The 20,399-nt window shown below is 38.2% G+C and overlaps 1 protein-coding gene across 1 annotated transcript in view; it reads left to right on the top strand.

Moving 5' to 3' along the window:
• Nucleotides 1–20,399, top strand: part of atp8b1 (ATPase phospholipid transporting 8B1) — a 50,079-nt gene that overhangs the window by 25,411 nt on the left and 4,269 nt on the right. Inside the window, exons 4-28 of the mRNA XM_051938874.1 lie at nt 179–292; nt 371–469; nt 980–1,041; nt 1,158–1,230; nt 3,122–3,192; nt 3,717–3,799; nt 4,127–4,285; nt 4,914–5,002; nt 5,331–5,521; nt 6,219–6,303; nt 7,034–7,157; nt 9,508–9,551; nt 9,699–9,855; nt 10,348–10,536; nt 11,389–11,501; nt 11,585–11,749; nt 12,502–12,613; nt 12,718–12,793; nt 14,693–14,825; nt 14,991–15,119; nt 16,070–16,226; nt 16,325–16,548; nt 17,878–17,961; nt 18,722–18,967; nt 19,124–19,262. Coding sequence (XP_051794834.1) covers nt 179–292; nt 371–469; nt 980–1,041; nt 1,158–1,230; nt 3,122–3,192; nt 3,717–3,799; nt 4,127–4,285; nt 4,914–5,002; nt 5,331–5,521; nt 6,219–6,303; nt 7,034–7,157; nt 9,508–9,551; nt 9,699–9,855; nt 10,348–10,536; nt 11,389–11,501; nt 11,585–11,749; nt 12,502–12,613; nt 12,718–12,793; nt 14,693–14,825; nt 14,991–15,119; nt 16,070–16,226; nt 16,325–16,548; nt 17,878–17,961; nt 18,722–18,967; nt 19,124–19,262 — 3,118 coding nt within the window. The remainder of the gene's footprint in view (nt 1–178; nt 293–370; nt 470–979; nt 1,042–1,157; nt 1,231–3,121; nt 3,193–3,716; nt 3,800–4,126; nt 4,286–4,913; nt 5,003–5,330; nt 5,522–6,218; nt 6,304–7,033; nt 7,158–9,507; nt 9,552–9,698; nt 9,856–10,347; nt 10,537–11,388; nt 11,502–11,584; nt 11,750–12,501; nt 12,614–12,717; nt 12,794–14,692; nt 14,826–14,990; nt 15,120–16,069; nt 16,227–16,324; nt 16,549–17,877; nt 17,962–18,721; nt 18,968–19,123; nt 19,263–20,399) is intronic.

Below are 20,399 nucleotides of genomic sequence, written 5' to 3'. Positions count from 1 at the left end.
TGTTCACTTTCTCCTTGATTTTACTTATTATCTGTACTTTAGCAAAATAGGGAAACTCTGTCAAATAACACAAAGTTGACTGAAAAATTACAGTGGAAAAAATATCCTTTTTATGGCATAGTTTGTAGCATGAAACCAAATACTAACCTGTCATTGTGTTTTCTGTGTGTTTTTGCAGGGGAACGCCATTAAGACCTACAAGTACAACGCCCTCACCTTCCTGCCCCTGAACCTGTATGAGCAGCTGAAGAGAGCGGCCAACCTTTACTTCCTGGCTCTGCTCATCTTACAGGTACGTCTAAAAATATGTCTTCTGACCTAGAGTCTTACAAAAACAAGAAGAATCATTAAATGTTTGTCTACTTGTCAGATTATTCCAGATATTTCCACCCTGCCCTGGTACACCACACTTATCCCGCTGGTCGTGGTGCTGGGAGTAACTGCCATCAAAGACCTGGTGGATGATCTGGTAAGACTCGATGCAGCTTAGAAATGAGAAAGAACTTTGATTTTCACGGTCCACATTTAGCCTCTAGCTCAAATTTGACCACCTTGTGCACCTTTTATTCATAAAACTGCAAGATGTGTAGAGGATTGGGTCTATCGAGACTCCAAAAATCCTCAAAAGCAAGAATTCTCTACATGCATGCCAGAACCTGTATTGCAGATCAGCTGTAGTTTTTAGATGTGCCATCAGGGGGAGCTACTTTTCTTGCCATTTCATACTGTAGCGACCACATGAGGCACTCATGAGGTGGTCATTTGGACTGTAGGGAGTTATGTTGGTGAGCTGTGAGCACTTTGGGAGTTTAGCCAGAAATTGGGCACCATGACAAAGACTTGTGTGTTGGTTTATGACATCTAGCTAAAGCTAACGCGTTAAACACCAGAAAGGCACGAGAAGTCTAACACAAAGCTATGTAATTATGCATGCAATATGTTATTTTTTGGGATTCTTATTTGATTTTTTTTCTTCTAGGCACGTCACAGGATGGACAAGGAGATCAACAACAGGAAGTCTGAAGTCCTCCTGAACGGCAGGTTAGATCCAAGTTATTTATTGCTCGCTAAAAATGGACGCCAACGTTTTATGAGGAATTTCAGCTGTTCAAGTGGTTTGTGACATTAATAAAGAAAATAAACGACCTCTGTTTCAGGTTTCAGGAGGCAAAATGGAGGGACATCCAGGTTGGTGACGTGGTTCGAATGAAGAAAAACGACTTTATTCCGGTATGATGATTCAGAATGAGTGACTTTTTTTTTTTTTTCTTCTTGACCAACTTTGACAAAACAATATGGCACCTTTGACCCCAACAAACTTTGCGACGCATCCATCTAGCCAAAAAAGATCCCTAATTTGTCAAAATGAGATAGTTTTAGCAGAAGTAAATTCCAGACATATTTTATAGCCAAAATATCTTGACGGGAGCACATTAACCTGTACATCAAACTGTAGCAGGATTACACATCACCCAAGCATCCAAATTTTAATACATTAAGGTGAGAGGTTAAAGGTTTAAAATTTGAAGGTAATTCACATTTAACAGCTTAAATCTATGTAGATAACTAGTAGTATAAGGTCTCTAAGAACAGTCTGCCAGATAAACTACGGTGTCAATATGTACAACTTGAAAAAAATGCAGTATTTTAAATGTGTCAATAGTGAGAGCATTTAAAAAACTAAATAACAGAATCTTAAATTGAACACTGAGGCAGTCTGCTTCAGTAAGACTCTGCTGAATTTAAACTGTCCACATCTGCTGGCAACAACAAATCTTTTGTGAAGAGTTTTGGTACTACAGGTGTGTAAATCCAGATTCAAAATTCTGAAAAATTATTTTCTTATTTGCTACAATTCTGCGCTACAACAGTCAAAAGTTGGTAACATTTAAAGTCCCGTAAAGCAGTAAAAATGTGCTTTGTCCATAGACTCCTAGTCTAAAAAGTCCTGAACCCTTAATTTTTTTCTAACAGCCAGCAGGGGGTGACTCCTCTATGAAAGTTTATAAGAAAAGGATGCTCTTTCTCACTAGATTTGTTACCTCAGTAAACATTTTTCCAATGAGTTTATGAACTCCATAGCTAGTTTAAAGAGTTTTTAATACAGTAGGATGTTAATTTTGTAAATTATGGTCCTCTTTAGAGTAAAATAGTCAATAAAATGGGGGATGTTTTAGGGTAGGGCTACCTTGTGATTGATAAATTACTACTGTTTCATCCTGTGCTGTCAGTCAGATCCACGTCATACTTGTTACATCCACTTTCCAAAATCCAAACTCGTAGCTTGAAAACCGTAGTTAACAAACCAATGAGTGACATCACAGTTGTTAAATCTTTTTTTTTTTATCCAGTTTATGGTTCTGATGTCGTCGCTCCACATAAAGCTGTTGAGCCAAACCAAATTAGAATGATTAAAACTATCATTTAAAAAAAAAAATTAGGCAGGCTTGTGTCCTTTGACGGTGCTGGAACTGTGCTAACCGTGCATATGGACCTGAACCAAACAGGAAGTGAAACCACATTTGGTAGATCCAGAACACTTTTGGAACTTTGGCTAAGTTACCTTCTTTTAAGAAACTGAAATTGTTGGCCATGTCCCGTCAACGATGGCACAAGATGTCCATGTGATGGACGGATGAACGGCAAAGAAGGAATTCGACTGTTGGGTTCAGTTTATCGGTAACAGGATTATCTATGAAACCCAGTTTGTAGAACTACCTAGTGTGATGAAGTCCCTGCAGACGTGGAAGCTTCTGGATCTCATAATTTTGTGGAAATTTTATCAACACCAAGCTGTTTTGCAGTTTCTGGGATCCAGGAAAGATGCATTTGGTCGCTAGCAAACTGCAGGCCGCTATAATAATGCTAACACCCTCTAGTTTCTTTAACTTTATAGAGTTAGATGAAGGGTTGCATTGTGTCATCTAACCATGATTTCAGACCTGAGATGATGAATAACTATAAAACTCCACATTTCAGTGCTAGATAGTTCATAGATTCTTGACTTGTTTGATTTCTAGCAGGTTTAAGTCTTTGAATGTTGTTTTATGCAGATTGTAAATGAGATAATAAACCCATCTGGACGCTACATGGTTAAAATGTCCGTTTCTGTTCTCTTCAGGCCGACATCCTGCTGTTGTCCAGCTCCAACCCAAACAGCCTCTGTTACGTAGAAACGGCTGAACTCGACGGGTAAGACTTTTAAACTTTTAATTCTACTTTCAGTGGGGGAAAAAAACTTGTAGAGTATGCGCTAAGTTATCAGGTTTACTGTCTGTACTGAATGCTACTTTAAAACCTGGGACTGGAGTGTTGGATCAGTGTGTTTAATCAGTGTTTCTCTCGAGCATTCGGTCAACAACTTACTCACTGATAGGAGTAAAGTAAATTTGTGCAGAGCTTTTTGCCAAGTTAAAGCGGCTCTGCCAAGTCATACTCCGTGTCCAGCATGTATTCTGTGATAAAGTGGGAAACGCCTTTAAATCAAACAAACAGGACGCCTCTAATGGAACAGTGTTACTGTTAAAGACATGTGGATCATGTTTTCAGTACATTAGAGAACCAATTTTCATGAATAAAACTGTAGTAACTCGGGCAAGAAACCCTTTAATACTTGAGTTATTCTATTGTTTTGTTCATTTTCCCAAGTTTGTCCCATTACAATCCATATTTTCCTTAGTCTTCAGTATTAAGTTCAGACTGTCTTCCTGTTGCAGAGAAACCAACCTGAAATTCAAGATGGGACTCCGAGTGACCGACGAGATGCTTCAGGAGGAACAGCAGCTGGCTGAGTTTAATGGTAAGAGTTGTTCACAATCACAGAAACCGAGAAAAATCCCTTCAGAAAACCTCATTTAGTTTATTCATGTCTGATTGTGATTCTTAGTAATCAGGGGACCAATAATCGATATTTGGAGCTGATATTCATTTAACTTCTAATGTATATTTCTTTTAAAACTGGTTTAACAAGTAAACAAACAATTAGACGTCAGCAAATGAGGATATTAATCGTTGATGTTAAAAGATCTACATCTAGAGTTAAGCATCTCAACACCTCCTGAGCATTTTCATGCTCCATGACCCATCAAATTAAAGCCGTCCTTGTGTCCTCCCGTCTGTTTTGAAGCCTTGATCAAGTGTGAAGAGCCGAACAACCGTCTGGATAAGTTCTTGGGGATGATGGAGTGGAACCAGGAGCAGTACCCGTTAGAACTGGACAACATGCTGCTGAGAGGCTGCAAGGTCCGGAACACCGAGGAGTGTCACGGCCTGGTCATCTTCGCAGGTTCGTGAGACATGCAGTGCTCGAAATTAGGGAAAAGAACATAAATATCATCTTTGTTTTGCAATCCATTAAACAAAAGCTCTATATCGGCATAACAATCACCGTTATTGGATGTTTAATAGCTTGAAACCAAAAATAAACGATCAGTGCATATTTAAAATTGGAAATAGTTTTTTTTAATTGCATCTAAATCAAAGAAAAAATATGCTTTAGAGCTGAAATTATTCACGACAGAAGAATATTCTGCTCAATTTCCAAACTCATTCATCATTCAAATCTCGATTTTTCTTTTTCAGTTTCTCAGATGTCAGAATTTGCTGCTTTTCCTACTCTCACATGATAAATGGAAATATGTTTGGCTTTTACCCTCCTCTTTGGACAAACCAAGATACTTGAAGATGTTTCCTTAAATTGCTTATAAACGGCTGTCAGTTGACTCAATAGCATCAACATACATCTATTTTTATTACTTACTAATCTCTTACTTGTCTTGTAATGCTTATTTTTAATCACCTGTAACACTTTTTAACCTACTTGGCGATTAAACTGATTCTGATTGACTGTTTGTGAATATTTGGGTTTATTATTAACTGATCGTTAATGACCAATATAATGCACGTTGCTGCAGGAGCCGACACCAAGATCATGAGGAACGGCGGCAAAACCAGATTCAAGAGGACCAAAATTGATGAGCTGATGAACTACATGGTTTACACAGTAAGTCAACACTAGTTTTTATCTCCTGATCAATGGTTCCATCGTCATTTACGATCACATTTCTGACGTGTTTTGCTTTTTAAAATTTGCTTTGAGCAGAATTTTCAAGTGATACAAGTGATGCAGCTACATTCTTTCTCAGATTGTGGCTCTTTAAACATTGACCCACAGATTGGTTAGAAGAAAACGGCGCAAAAATAACCTGCACAGAAACAAACTCTGATAAATATGAGATGTTTAGGTGTGAACATTTGTAAATATTTGGTGAACTGAGGTGTAACGACCCATTTGACAGTCTCTTGGTAAATAACTGCTTCTGTCACTGTAGATCTTTGCGCTGCTCATCCTGGTGGCGGCTGGTCTGGCCATCGGTCACACCTACTGGTACGAGGAGATCGGATCTAAAGCCTGGTATCTGTATGACGGCAAAGACCAGGGCGCCTCCTACAGAGGCTTCCTCAGCTTCTGGGGATACATCATCGTCCTCAACACCATGGTGCCCATTTCACTCTACGTCAGGTCAGTCAAATCAAAAAGTCTGGTTCTTCTCCACATATTCGTGAAGTTACACGCTGGCACTAAATGCAGACTTTTGTACTACTGCCTAGATTGCACTGCCAGGAAAAGAAGACTTGGGTTAGATGGGATTTTCACTTTTCTCAATAGTAACACACAGTTTATGCTCTACTTTCATAACTGTAGAAGTGTCTAAGCCGCTGTACATGAACTTAATCTGTGTATTTGTTCACAATAAAAACTGTCTTGGGGACAATCATTGCACAATGCTGCATACTTTGCATATTCAATGTAGGTACATGCAAAAAACATTTGTATACATACAAAACACACATAGATAGGTTGTTGATCAAGCTTCCTGACCCAAAGGCTTCTGGGTAAGAGTCCCCATTGTAGGCATTTTGTTCATGAAAAGAGACACAACCCAACCGAAAATGCTCAATATAAATAACAATAAAGAGATGCAAAGAATCTAGAAAGAACAAAAGATGACCACGTAGTAATGGTAAACTACCACAAATATGCTAAACATGTCCCCAAAGATGAGACAAATCCTGACTGGAAAGAGCAACAACTGAGCCTAAAGTCGTGTTAAACTCCGAAAAAAATGCAAAAAATATCCATAAAGGGGACAGCACAGCTCATGTTAAAATTTGGCGCACGTTTTGTAAAACAACCTATTTGTCTGCTTCATGAACAGTGTGGAGGTGATTCGACTCGGACAGAGTAAGTTCATCAACTGGGACCTGCAGATGTATTTTGCAGAGAAAGACACACCAGCCAAGGTACACTTCTTCTTCATCTTCTTCTTTTCATACTGCTTCTTCGTCGTCTTCTTCTCATGCTTTTTCTTCTTCTTCATCTTCTTCTTCTCATGCTTCTTCATATTCTTCTGCTTCTTCGTCTTCTTCGCCTTCTTCTTCGTCTTCGTCGCCTTCTTCTCATGATTCTTCGTCTTTTTCTTCATCTTCTTTTCATGCTTCGTCTTCCTCTGCCTCCTCTTCTTGTTCTTGTCCTTCCAATTCTTCTTGTTCTGCTTCTTCTGTTCATATTTCTTCTTCAAATTCTTCTTCTCCTCCTCATTCTTCTCTCCATACTGCTTCTTCATCTTTGTCCTCTTCTTCTTCTTCCAATTCTTCTCCTCATTCTTCTTCTTTCCATGCTGCTTCTGCATCTTCTTACAATTTATCTTCTCCTTCTTCTTCTTCTTCCCATTCTTTTTCATCTTCTTCCAATTCTTCGTTTGCCTCTTCTTCTGATTCTATGAATATTAATGTTAGAATGCATCGGTTTTCTTTCAGAAGGTGTAACATTTTACAGATAAAGACCTTTTTTTTCTTAATATTGACAAACTATCTTTAAAGTTTTGGGCTAAACTGGACCACAAATTGGGATGTTTGACCTCCGTTTTAACTGCAGAGCTCCCGGGTGCAGCATCAAAAAGCAGGATTTACACCAGCAGCTTATATCCGGTGCTTTCTGTCCTTCTAACGTGTACATTTCTCCATTAAACAGGCTCGAACCACCACCTTGAATGAGCAGCTCGGTCAGATCGAGTACATCTTCTCCGACAAGACGGGAACTCTGACACAGAACATCATGGCGTTTAAGAAGTGCACCATCTCTGGGCGAAGCTACGGTACCAACAGACTTTATTATCCTCAAACACCAGATTAAAACCAAAGTACAGAAGTTAAAAAACACCAGAAGAGGTCTGGCAGTGTTGGTAAAATAAAACCAAGAGAGGTAAAGACTGACACTGCAAGTCTTAAGGATGTAAGAAGTTCTTCCAAAAAGTTCTTAACCGGTCTTAAAAGTCATTTACAAAAGTCTAGATGGGTTTGTAGCCTGTTGTTGGTGGTAACACAGTTAGAAAATGATGTGAATTTAGATAAAACTGCCTTTTTTTTAAATTAATTAGTTATATTTAATGGGTTAATCCATCCATCCAGTTTGTGATGCTCATCCAGGTTCTGTTTAATGATTTCTTAGAGAAATTCTCAGATTTTTTGGTATTTTAACTGCAGCTAAGAATTATTTCCATTCTTGATCAGTCAGGTGAGTATTTCCTCCACTGACTGATTAATAGTTTGGACTAACAAATGTAAAAAAATCAACATTCTAGACCAAATGTTTTACCGGACCCTTTCCAAAAACCAAACTTAATGATGTTAAATGTCAGATAAGACTAAACAAAACTGCAGATCCTGCTGTATTAGGAGCTGGAACATGACAACATGCGGCATTTTCTGTTTGAAATGTGTCTAACAGGACCTATCTGTCCACCGACTGATTAATAAAGTAGCTTTTTCAACTGTAAAATTGTTGTAATTATCATTGATAGAGCTACAGCTAATGATTATTTTAATGAATTCATCATTTAGTCACTTCAGAACCCAACTTACTGCCATCAGATGTCTCATTTTGTCTCACCAGCAGTCCAAAAAATATCTAAATGTTGAGTAGAAAAACATAAACTCACACATTTCGGGAGGCAGAACCATCCAGTGCTTGGAGTATTTACTTAATGAATGAAATGATGATTTAAGCTCAAATTGCTGCACATGCCTGGAAAGTACTGATTAAAATAAGTGTTTTTTCCATCTCTAACAATCAGGGATCTTCTGCTCGACCATCTCTGATTTACTTGAAACTGTTTGATAATAAACTATGAATATTTAAAATGGTACCTGTGATATTTTAGATTCATTCTTCAAATACTTTCCAAGATACGGTTGTCGACCCACTTCCATCAGGTTTTTCCTCACATTGAAATCTGAGTCTGTTTGAACAACAACATCTGAGGAACTGTTAAACTTTCTTTGGGAAAACATTCGATCTTAAACATTCCATTTGAGGTAAAACAATTGTGTTTTATGTTTTTTTGTGTGTGTGTTTTTAGATCTTTTTAAACAGAACAATCTCCACCACCAGTATACGTACCCTACAGAGTCTGCTGGTTACTTCAACAACATCTGAGGAACTATTAAAGATAAAACCTGAAATTTTCTGTTATTTCTCATCATGTCATTGATTCAGAATCTGTAATACTGGACAAATAGATCAAAGAATCTCTGATTATGGGTAAATTGAAATATGAAAAAAATATGAAGCCGCCATTAAAAGTTGCATCTTTGAGCTCAAATTAAAAAAATAACTGATCATACTGACATTAACTAGTGATATTTTCTGAACCACATGTAGCTGCATGTGACAGTAACACAAAACTAAACATGTAGAATACTTTAATATAAAATACTTGGTGACAGAAAAGGAAAAAGAAGGGTTTTTTTTCGATGAACTTGACAAGTTGTACCACCAAAGTTTCAGGATTTTAAAAGTAGATTGACAGGCTATCCTTTAAACAATCGTCTTTAGGAAAATATATGGTATATGAAGCTAAAACTTCACAAATATCTTTATAAATTTCTGCATTTTATGCTGTAAAGATGTCAGGCAAATGAGAGATGTTCGAGCAGAAATAGTTCTAAAAATCTAATGTTTTTGAGATGAAACGATATTAAAATATCAGTAAATTCTTTTAAACTGATCTGTGTGGTTTTAGAGGGCTTAAACTGGTTCTCTGTGAACTCAGTTGATGGCAAAAGAGCGACACCTGCTGGCCGTTTGTAGCAACGACAGCAAAGATCAGTTCGATTTGTATTACATCATGTATTTGTAAAAAAAACAAAAAAAAAGACAAACACAAAACTTTTAATCTTCCATTTGGCAAACCTCAGACCTCTAGAATGAAGATAAGTGCCGAACAAACAACATTTATAAAAGACGCAGCACAAAGAGCCAGACACAAAATCATTAAAATGAACCATAAAGTAGCGTAGATAAGGAAATAAAATGGTAAAAATATTCAGGTGCATTCCTATCACCGTCTGTGTCTTCTATTTGTTTTTATAGGTGTGCGTGTTGCTGCACCTTGTATTGTTTCTGCAGGTTTCTCCTCACTGGTTTTTGTTTTTTATTCCCCTCAGGTGACCCAACCACTGCTGAAGGAGTGTCACTGGACCGAGGAAGGGTAAAAAAAATCAGCTTTACCAGCGAAACAAGCCAATAGTATCAAGAACCAGTCCAACTTTATTATAAAAACTCATCTTTGTGGTAAAAATATGGGCTAATGTGCTCAGAGGAATGGCTAAACGAGGCTTTCTATGTTCCCCATCAGCCGGTGGACTGGAACTGGAACCGCTACGCTGACAAGAAGTTCCAGTTCATGGATAACTACCTGGTGGCTCACGTCCGATCCAAGAAGGACAGAGACGCTATGGAGTTCTTCAAGCTGCTGTCGCTCTGCCACACAGTCATGGTCGAGAACAAAGACGGTAAAACTGGAGTTGAGGTTCCAACAAAGATTAAGCAACAGATCTGTGCAATGAAACCATAAATACAAAAGTTATTCTATCTCAGAGCTTCAGTTTTCTTCTGCTCAACCATCTCTGATTTGCTTGAAGCTATTTTAAAATCAGAAATGTTGGATATTTCAATCTACTGTCACTGCATTGGACAGAGTATACATACCCTACATGTTCTACTGGCTACTTTGACACCCGTAATGAGGCTTTTTGAACAACAATATCTCAAACTATTAAAGATAAAAACCTGGAATTCTCACTGTTATTTCTCATCATGTCATTGATTCAGAATTGATGGTTTAGGTTCCCAAAATGTATGAATTTGTGGTTTTCTACTGAACTTTCTGTTCTGATGATCTGATGACAAAAAATTGGGATCAAAAAACACGATGCTTTAAAATCGTCATTGTAAAGAATGAAGCTGCAGGTGTTGACAGGCGTGCTTTGGTTTGTTCCTGTCAGGTGAACTGATTTATCAGGCGGCGTCTCCAGATGAAGGTGCCTTGGTGACGGCTGCCAGGAACTTCGGCTTCGTGTTTCTGTCTCGTACTCAGGACACCATCACCATCAGGGAGATGGACCAGGAGACCACCTACGAGATGCTGGCGCTGCTCGACTTCAACTCGGACCGCAAGCGCATGTCCATCATCTGTACGAACACAAACACGCAATCACACTTCAAAAGGTCAAAGTTAAACTGCAGAAAACTCGCAGTCCATATCGTTTTTAGAAACTTGGAAGCAAACAACAAAGTAAAATGCTAAATCTTGGAGTATTTTATGGTCCTAAAGTATAAAAAGTTAAGAGAATACAGCTGAAAATGATGAAGGAATGCTCTTAAGGCTGAGGCATGCAGCAATCTGAAGGGTCAAAAAAAGACCAGAAATTGAAAATACAGCATAAATACACACTTAACACATTAATGCAACTCAAGCATGATTGATAGACTAGAACTATCCCAGGATTTAATCATGTAATCTGGCTTTTTATGTTGTTAAATGTCTAATTTCACTGTCAGCGTAGATTCTCAAGTGACATACAAGTCTGCTTGTTTTTGGGTTGCATGCCGATTCTGGAAAAACATGACAAAACCGAAACAGAAAATTACAAAAACAAAGTACAAAACAACAAAAACGGGACACAAAACGACAAAAACAAGACACAATATGACAAAAACGAGACATAAAATAACAAAATAAAGACACAAAATGACAAACGAGACACACAACAAATTCAAGACAAAATGACAAATGAGACAAAATGACAAAAACGAGACGTAGAACAACAAATTCGAAACGCAAAATGACAAATTCGAGACACAAAATGACAAAAACATGAAACAAAGTGACAAAACCAAGACACAAAGTGACAAAAATGAGACGCAAAACTGCTGTTCAGGTGAATGCTGATTTGTTTACCGCAGGATTTGGATTTAACTTTGAAAATTTTTACTGTAAAACCGTGACTATGCGCCTCCATTTCTGTCTTTCTTTGGTCTTCCAGTGAAGTTTCCTGATGGTCGTATTCGTCTGTACTGTAAAGGAGCCGACACCGTCATCTATGAGCGACTGGCGGCCAACTCCAGACACAAGGAGACCACCCAGACGGCTCTGGACGTGAGTAGACTCCGTCTGTTTCCACCGCTTCAGACTGTTCCACAGAATCGGGCTTTGTTTCCTCACGGTCGTTGTTTTTTCAGGTCTTCGCCAACGAGACCTTGAGGACGCTGTGTTTGTGCTACAAAGACATCAGCGCCGAGGAGTACGAAGCCTGGTCCAGGAAGCACAAAGACGCCCAGCTAACGTTGACGAACCGAGACGCCGCCCTGGACCAAGTGTACGAACAGATCGAGAAGAACCTGATGGTGAGTGGACAGGAAACTGAGCTGCTGTTTCTTTTAAAGAACATTTAAAACAGCTGAGTATGAAAATAAACATAATTTACCTCATGAATGAACCCAACAAGTGTAAATACTGATGTTCAGATCCAACAGTGGTGAATAATTCATAATTAGAGGGATTAAAACCCTACAAAGATGATAAATAATTCTAATTTACCAAACTACATATGGAATTTGTAATTATGGAGAATAACCTAACTGATCTACAAATGAAACTAAGGTCCTAAAGTGTTAGTTTAGTCTGATATTTTAACAGGTTATGATGCGGTGTAAGTTGAGATTATTGGAAAATGTGTTTTTGTTGGATGAAATATTTGAATTTATCAAATCAAGTCAACTTTATTTATATGGCACTTTTCATACAGTATAGCAACACAAAGTGCCTCACAGAGGATAAAAACAAAAATAACACTATAAAAAACCCGAAACCTCCCACCCCCCCACAAATATACACACAGATACACAATCGTATACATTCACACACATACGTAGACATACGAACAGACATACAGACCCACACACACAAACATACCAACATACACACACCCACATACACCATCTATTTATTGGATATCTTCACTGAAAAAATGGTGTTTGGAGCTTTTGAAGGACACGTTCTTTCTTAACAGCTTCAAAGACCTCAAACTTTCAAGTAAATATCTGTAAAATGGAAAACATCGTCTGTCACGTCTAACCATCGGTGTTTCTGTATTTAGCTGATCGGAGCGACCGCCATCGAGGACAAACTGCAGGACGGAGTGCCGGAGACCATCGCCAAGCTGGCCAAGGCCGACATCAAGATCTGGGTCCTGACTGGAGATAAGAAAGGTAGCGTCACTTCTAATGCATACAACTGGACTGAATCCTGATAACAGGGTTAGGAGAAGTTGTCGTGTTCGTTTCTTCTTGATTTATTTGTTGTTTCTCCCCAGAAACGGCAGAGAACATCGGATATTCCTGTTCCCTTCTGACGGACGACATGCAGATTCACTACGGAGAAGACGTCAAGTAGGTCGAATTACACGCTACTTCGTCCAACATGCGGGTTTATTTCACCTCAAATCTTCAGGCTCAACCATGCCTTCAAACTGTTTCATCATGAAATGTGGATATTTAAAATGGTATCTGAAATTTTACATCGATTAAAAGCTTTCCGAGATCAAAAATTTCCTGTCAACCCTCTTTCAGCAGGTTTGAAAGTTGAGGCTGTTTGAACAACAATATCTGAGGAACTATTATAGATAAAAACTTCATTTTTTATTATTTCCCATCATATTATCATCATCACACACTGAGCTTAATTACCTTTGACTGAATGCATCAAATATGGATGAAGTTCTGAATCTACCTGTTCACTTTCTGCCTCTGGTTCTTCCTCAGATTTGGTTCTTACTGAGACTTTCTTTCAGGGAATATTAGATCTTAAACCTTCTGTTTGAGGTATAAAAAGTGTGTTTGAAGTGGTTTTTGGTGTGTTTTAAGAAGTTTTTAAAGAGCTACTGTCAACACAACGCTGCACTGGACAGAGTATACGTACCCTACAAGTCCTAATGGTTACTTCAACAGTTTGTGATGAGGCTGTTTGGGCTACGATATCAAAGGAACTATTAAAGATAAAAACCTGAATTTTTTACTGTTATTTCTCATCATGTCATTGATTCAGAATCTGTAATATTGGACAAGTAGATCAAATAATCTTGAATTATGGGAGAGTTGAAATATTGAAAAAAAAAAATGAAGCTGTCCTAAAAAGTCCCAAAAAAAGTTGTTCAGCTCACACAAACAACAAAAACTGATACTCCAGAAATGAACTGGTGATATTTTCTGGACCACATGTTGCTGGATATCACAATAATACAAAATTTAACATACAGAGTACTTTAATATGCAAAATACTTGGTCAGGAACATGGAAAAAAGTAGTTTTCGTTTAACTTTGATAACTAATTGAGCAGGTTTGACAAGTTCTACCACAAAATCTACAATATTAGATGGTCTCATCCAAGTCAAACAGTTTTGAAGTTTTAAACTGGTTCTATGAATATAACAGACAATACTTTTGTTTCTGAGACTGACAGGCAGAAATTGTAAAAGTTTGATTTTTTTTTTTTTTTTTTGATGGAACCACTCATCAGAAGCACTGAGCAGACTTATAGATTAAATAAGCTTGAGAATAAACATAGAAGAACCTTTATTTATATTTATTTCTTCATCTACACTGCCAATGAGAGATTATCCAAAATGCTAAACACACCACTGTACTCCACCACCACTTTCCACAGATTCCTATCTGTATAAAATGCAACAGGACACTTAGCTCGTACTTCCATATAATATATTTTAAAATGAGACATATGGAGTTCAGATTTGGCCAATTTTCCCAATGGAGCAGTCGAAAAATCCGACAATTTTATGGTTCTTACAGTTTCTGGCTTTGGGGTTTTGGCAATTTTATTCTATAAAAGATAACAGGCCTTCAGGTTGTGGGGTCAAAGCATCGAAGTGTATTTCCTGATTTTAAGGGTCACTACTGCAGATGTGGAACAGCTGTATCAGGTTTTGAAGGTCTCCAGTTGGAGTTGTACAAAGTTTGTAGCATCACTAGATCTATTTTTATCCTCATTTTTAACTCTCCATCTTGAGTTTTACTGTGATGCACAACATGAGTCAAAAGTGACCCAAATCCAACTGAAAATGGGTATCTGCTGACATACACTGCGCATCAAAGGGTTAGGAAACCACTTTGGTGGTTTCTTTGATCTTCAGCAGTTTAAATTTGTCAAACCAAGTTGGCATCAACCAGGATGCCTGATATTAAGTCCTGTGTCCCTTGTTGTACCTCAACATCTTTCTTTGAGCAACAAACAGGGATGTAAGACAAGATGTTTGTTGCTTTGTGTGTCTGCAGTGAGAAGCTGAGCAGTCGTCAGGCCAACAGGAGGAACGAACCTCAAACTGTCCATCAACGCAAAAAGAAACCCGCAGAACCTTTCTTCACCCAACCGGGCAAAAACGCTCTGATCATCACCGGAGGATGGCTGGTGAGACTCATTCATGACCGACAGGAAAGCAACCAGTTTAAACATAAAGAGCAAAGCTTGAAGAAGTTGGAAGAAGTTCTTTTTGAATTTGTTTACCTTGTCCAGAAGCACTTTGTCTGCTCTGTTATTTAAATGCTGATTAATTCTGTTGATTTTTTTTCTCAGAACGAGATTTTGTACGAAAAGAAGAAGAAACGCCGCCGTCTGCGTCTCCGTCGTCTGGGAAGGCGATCTCCTCCCAGCAGCCCTCAGGACGGACAACCGATGAACGACTTGGAAAAAGAAATGAGACAGGTGAAAAGAACATCAGTGTGTTAGAGACTCAAGAATTTAGAGGGTCAATAAATCACACAAGACCACAGCTTTATCATAAACCTACCTGTGAGGTCTTGAATAAGAGGTAAACCAACATCAGAAGTCATTTTAATCAATGAAAACGTGTCCATATGATTAACTATATTCTCAAATTTTAGGATTGTTCTAACTTTAACTGTAACATAAATGTTAGATTATAGGTACAGAAATCACTTTTGAATTTTTCTTGGCAATGAATTTTTAAATTGAGGAGCCTGCAGGACAAAAATGTAATTTATTTTCATTAATATTTAAATTTCCAACATAAAAATAACATCAAATCAGCCAAGATCTTTAGTCAATATTAGCAAAGAATTCAGCCTGGCTAGTTACAGCAAGCTAATATTAGCACACATTACTAGCTAAGCATGAAGTCAACCAATTAGTCTTTTATGCAGATAACACATTTTTACTGCTTGCTAGCTTTTATGTTAGTGTGTTAGATGACAGAGTACATACTCTACCACACATCTAACATTAGCAAGGCTAAAGTTTTGAAAATCATTGATGCTTATGGAGACGTCTTCCCTCAAAAGTCCTGAAAATTCACATATTGAAAGTTTGCCTTATCATTTTTGTTCAAACTAATGGATACCCCTTCACATAACTCTACTATAGTTTGTATATTCCGATATAAAATAACAGATGTTAATTTTGTACTGTCAGATTATTATAGAATCTTAGCTCAAAACCACTTATTCTGATTTAATTCCACCAGTAAAATGATTTACAATCATCCCGGCAAACCTTTGTAATGTAAACTGACTTTATCTAATGGTCAGGAGAGATAATACGGTTAAATCTGAGGAGGAATCTACATGTTTAATGGATGATGCAACACCAACTGGCCTCTTGATGGCAGACGTAGTGAAATGAATTCCCTCCCATAGATCGACTTTGTGGACATGGCTTGTGAGTGCGAGGCGGTCATCTGCTGTCGCGTGACACCGAAACAAAAGGCCAACGTGGTGAGTCTGGTGAAGAAGTACAAGAAGGCCGTGACGCTGTCCATCGGCGACGGAGCCAACGACGTCAACATGATCAAGAGTAAGGACAGATTCACTCGTCTCGTGCTAACGGACACTTTATTTTTCTATTTATCTCACATCGCTAATAATTCCTCTCTCCGTCTCCGGTCCCTCCAGCTGCAGACATCGGTGTCGGTATCAGCGGTCAGGAGGGGATGCAGGCCGTCATGTCCAGCGACTACGCCTTCGCCCAGTTCCGTTACCTGCAGCGCCTCCTGCTGGTTCACGGACGCTGGTCCTACATCCGGATGTGCAAGTTCCTGCGTTACTTCTTCTTCAAGAACTTCGCCTTCACTCTGGTCCACTTCTGGTACTCCTTCTTCAGCGGATACTCCTCACAGGTAATGCGATTCGCCATTTTAGTCGAGAATTCAAGACTTAATCTGAGTAAATTTTAGGGAAAATGTTTCTATGCATGACTTTAAATTTTGGGTTAGGGTTAGCTAGAGGAAAGTTTATTAGAATTAATTTATTAAAGGAGGCATATTATACTTTGTTTTACTTTCTGGTGTATTTTATGTAATGTTAGTGTCAATAGTTCTTATTAAACAAAGTAGTACTACAAAAAGTTTGAAATATTGAAGTAAATAATTCGAAAAGTAATTCTTGTGATCCAAAAGATCAAGTTTGTTTTCAGAACCTCCACATTGGTGATTCTAAAAGGTTCTGATCTTTTCTATCTCAAATCATCTCACCTTTTTATTTATGCATTACAAACTATAAACATTCTAAATGGTATCTGTGAAATTTGATGTGTTTTTTATTGTCTGTTGGCTCACTTTCAGCAGGTTTTCACATACTTATCTTTGAGTCTGTTTCAACATCATCTGAGGAACTATTAAAAATAAAAACTTGAAATTTTCACTGTTATTTCTCATCATGTGATTGATTCAGAATCTGTAATATTAGACAAGTAGATCAGATAATCTCTGACTATGGTTGAGCTGAAATATGACCAAAAAAATGAGGCTGTCATGAAAAGTTCCATCTTTAAGCCCAAGCTAACAAAAAAGTGGATAAAGCAGAAACGAACTAGTGATATTTTGTGAACCACATGTAGCTGTAGGTCATAATAATACAAAACTAAGAATGCTTGAATGTGAAGTACTTGGTCACAATAATGGAAATAAAGTTGTTTTCATTGACAAGCATGTACCATTAAACACAAAAATATTGCTAGATGGCATAATCCAAGCTTCTACTTGAAGAGAACAATATTGCAGATGATTATGATGAGAAATATCAGAAAATTTCAGGCTTTTATGTTTAATAGCTTCTCAGATGTTGTTCAAACAAATGCATGAACGAAGCAGATGACAGTGGGTCGATTGCAGTTTTTACAGTTTTTTTTCTTGTAAAGTATTTGATATCTCAAGCTAAAGTTTAGAAAATATCTTTAAATATTCATATTTTATGTCCTCAAATTTTCATGCAAATCAGAGATGGTCGAGCAGAAACCGTTATAATAATTTGAAGGTTTCAGACGTAAGCTGGTTCTTCTAAGCACCGTCTGATCCACAGAGGATGGAGAGGTTCTACCCCTTTCCAGAAGTTGCCAGTTTACACTAAAGTGAACTTTAATGAGTTATTATCAATACTGATTTATCATGACACCTCAGCTCCTGGTATTTGTTCGTTGAGGCTCTGAAATGTTGTTTTTCTCTCTGCAGGTTGCTTATGAAGACTGGTTCATCACTCTTTACAATCTGTGTTACAGCAGCTTACCCGTTCTACTCGTTGGACTTCTTGACCAGGTAAAAACTGGGCTTTCGCAGAGATGCAAAGAAGACCGTATTCTGCATAACTGTCAAAATATCAACATTCCACTTGACATATTCTCATTAAATTCACAGCCAGGTAATCGGTACCATTGTGAAGACTTATGACATGAGTTTATAAGATTTCAGACCTAAATACAAGCAGCACAGTTGGCTTACAGATTTAAATAACTCTTTCTGAGATAACAGTCAAAGAGTGACGGGTCTTTTCACTCAAAGTCAATGGAAAAGTACAATTAGTAGCTAGAGAAGAATCAGAATCAACTTTATTGGCCGAACACATACAAGAAATTTAACTTTGGTCTTTTCTTTGTTCTCACTGTACTTGCACAAAATAAAACACTTATGCATTTAAATAGGGACTACAGGTTGCAGAAGGAGTGTCTAACTACAATTTGAACCTAAAATTTTGGTGCAAATATAGTAATTAAACAAGGAATACAAAGATAGCGACACTATATAAACATGAGGCAGGTTGATGGTAGCTCATTGGAAGAAAGAGCAGCGTTTCTGAGAGGGAATATGAACTGGTTTGTGATGTACAGTACGTACTGGTTCAGGATTCACTTTGTTTTTGGTGGCACTTTTAATGAACCAGAGAAAGTGCTGGTCGGCTCTGGGATTAAATGGAAAAACTAATCAACTCTGAGAACTAAGTTCTAGTTCTGTTCTAATCCACTTTGCCAAACTAATCCAGAACTCTGTTTTCCACTTCCTGCTCCTCGTCCCTCTGCAGGACGTTAACGACAGACTGAGCCTGAAATTCCCCAAACTCTACCTGCCCGGCCAGCAGGGGACGCTCTTCAACTACAAGAACTTCTTCATCAGCCTGTTCCACGGCATCTTCGTCTCGCTCATCATCTTCTTCATCCCTTACGGAGCGTTCCTGCAGACGATGGGGCAGGATGGTGAAGCTCCCTCTGACTACCAGTCCTTCGCCGTCGTAACCGCCTCCTCCTTGATCTTCACTGTCAACCTGCAGGTCAGTGACAGATTCATGAAGCAGGAAGCCAAATGATGCGTACGTGATGCTGTCAAGGTGTGGCGTAATATCGTTTCTCCAACCAGGCTCCTCAAGGGTGTAATGACTTTATTTTATGTGAATGACCTACTTCTATCTTTGCATCTTGTTTGTCAGATCTCTCTGGATACCTCCTACTGGACCTTCGTCAACTGTTTTGCAGTTTTGGGCAGCATAGCCATCTACTTTGGCATCATGTTTGACATCCACAGCGCTGGAATCCACGTCATCTTCCCCTCTGTTTTCACCTTCACTGGTCAGTCTGCAACCATCCAACACCTTGCAATACACTCATTCTGCTTGTCTGACTTTATAGTTTCTGCTTAAAAGCACCTGCAGGTTGGACTCTTCAAGCTGCAATAATTAACATCTTTTAAGGGCAACAGAAACGGGCTGTAAACAACACTTTCATCATTTTTTTTGAGTTGAGTTGCTGGTCATTAACTTTGTCTGCTGTTTGGTGGTTGTTTTTAATGCTTTATTTCTGAAAAAGGGGACAGAAATTACACCCGGAATGGTGAGAGGGAAGACGATAAAGCTATGGAACTACCTATAAATGTTTGTGATAAATCTCTGTACAAGACATTTTGTGATCTGGTGTCAATATAACATTTTGATTACAGTCATTGTAAACAGGTGCCAGGGCTTCTAGTTTTACAAGTACCTTTATGCAAGTTTTGTCTTGTTGAAACTTCAATGCTACAGAAACTTACTTCCTCACAAACTGAATTTTTGTAGTTTTGACCTTTGATATGCCAAAGAAACTACAGAATCCTTGAGCTTCAGTGGCTGTTTGTATATGGAAGACTTCAGCCGCAGCAGTAAAGTCAGAGTTTAGAATATTGAGATATATCTTGATCTATGTACACCTATCCTGGAAGGAACTCCATTTTTTGTGAACCTTTTTGCTTAGTCTCTTGCCTTTTTCCCTGAGAAAGATGATTTTAATATTTTTGACAACTTTTCATTACCCAAAATCAAAGCTCTAAGATTGTGCAGCCCCTCGAGACAAATTTACAGACTGTACATAAAAGCTGAGTCTCCAAAACGTGAAGCTAACTGACAACTACCTTAACCCTGCATTGTTTCTAACAGCTGTTGTGGCAGTTTAGCGATGTCGAGGCAGACACAGAGACACACTACAGACTCAAATGACTTAGGTTGTGAAGTGACACTGACAGAGCAGCAATACATGCAAACAATGTACAGGGTGACCCAAAAGTTTGGAAACAAAGTTTAACTGCAGTGTCTATTTCAGTTGGGGGTGCATGAATTCACTCTTATTTTACCCATTTTTTTTCTACCATAATAAAAGAACTTAAAAGCATAGTATTTGTCGAGTGCAATAACTCCAAAGAAAATGAATAGAACCATAAGGTCCAGGTATGCTGGA

The sequence above is a fragment of the Acanthochromis polyacanthus genome, chromosome 18 (genome assembly GCF_021347895.1).
Source record: "Acanthochromis polyacanthus isolate Apoly-LR-REF ecotype Palm Island chromosome 18, KAUST_Apoly_ChrSc, whole genome shotgun sequence".
In the NCBI taxonomy this organism is placed as follows: Eukaryota; Metazoa; Chordata; class Actinopteri; family Pomacentridae; genus Acanthochromis; species Acanthochromis polyacanthus.
This window is presented reverse-complemented; position numbering and strand designations above follow the sequence as displayed.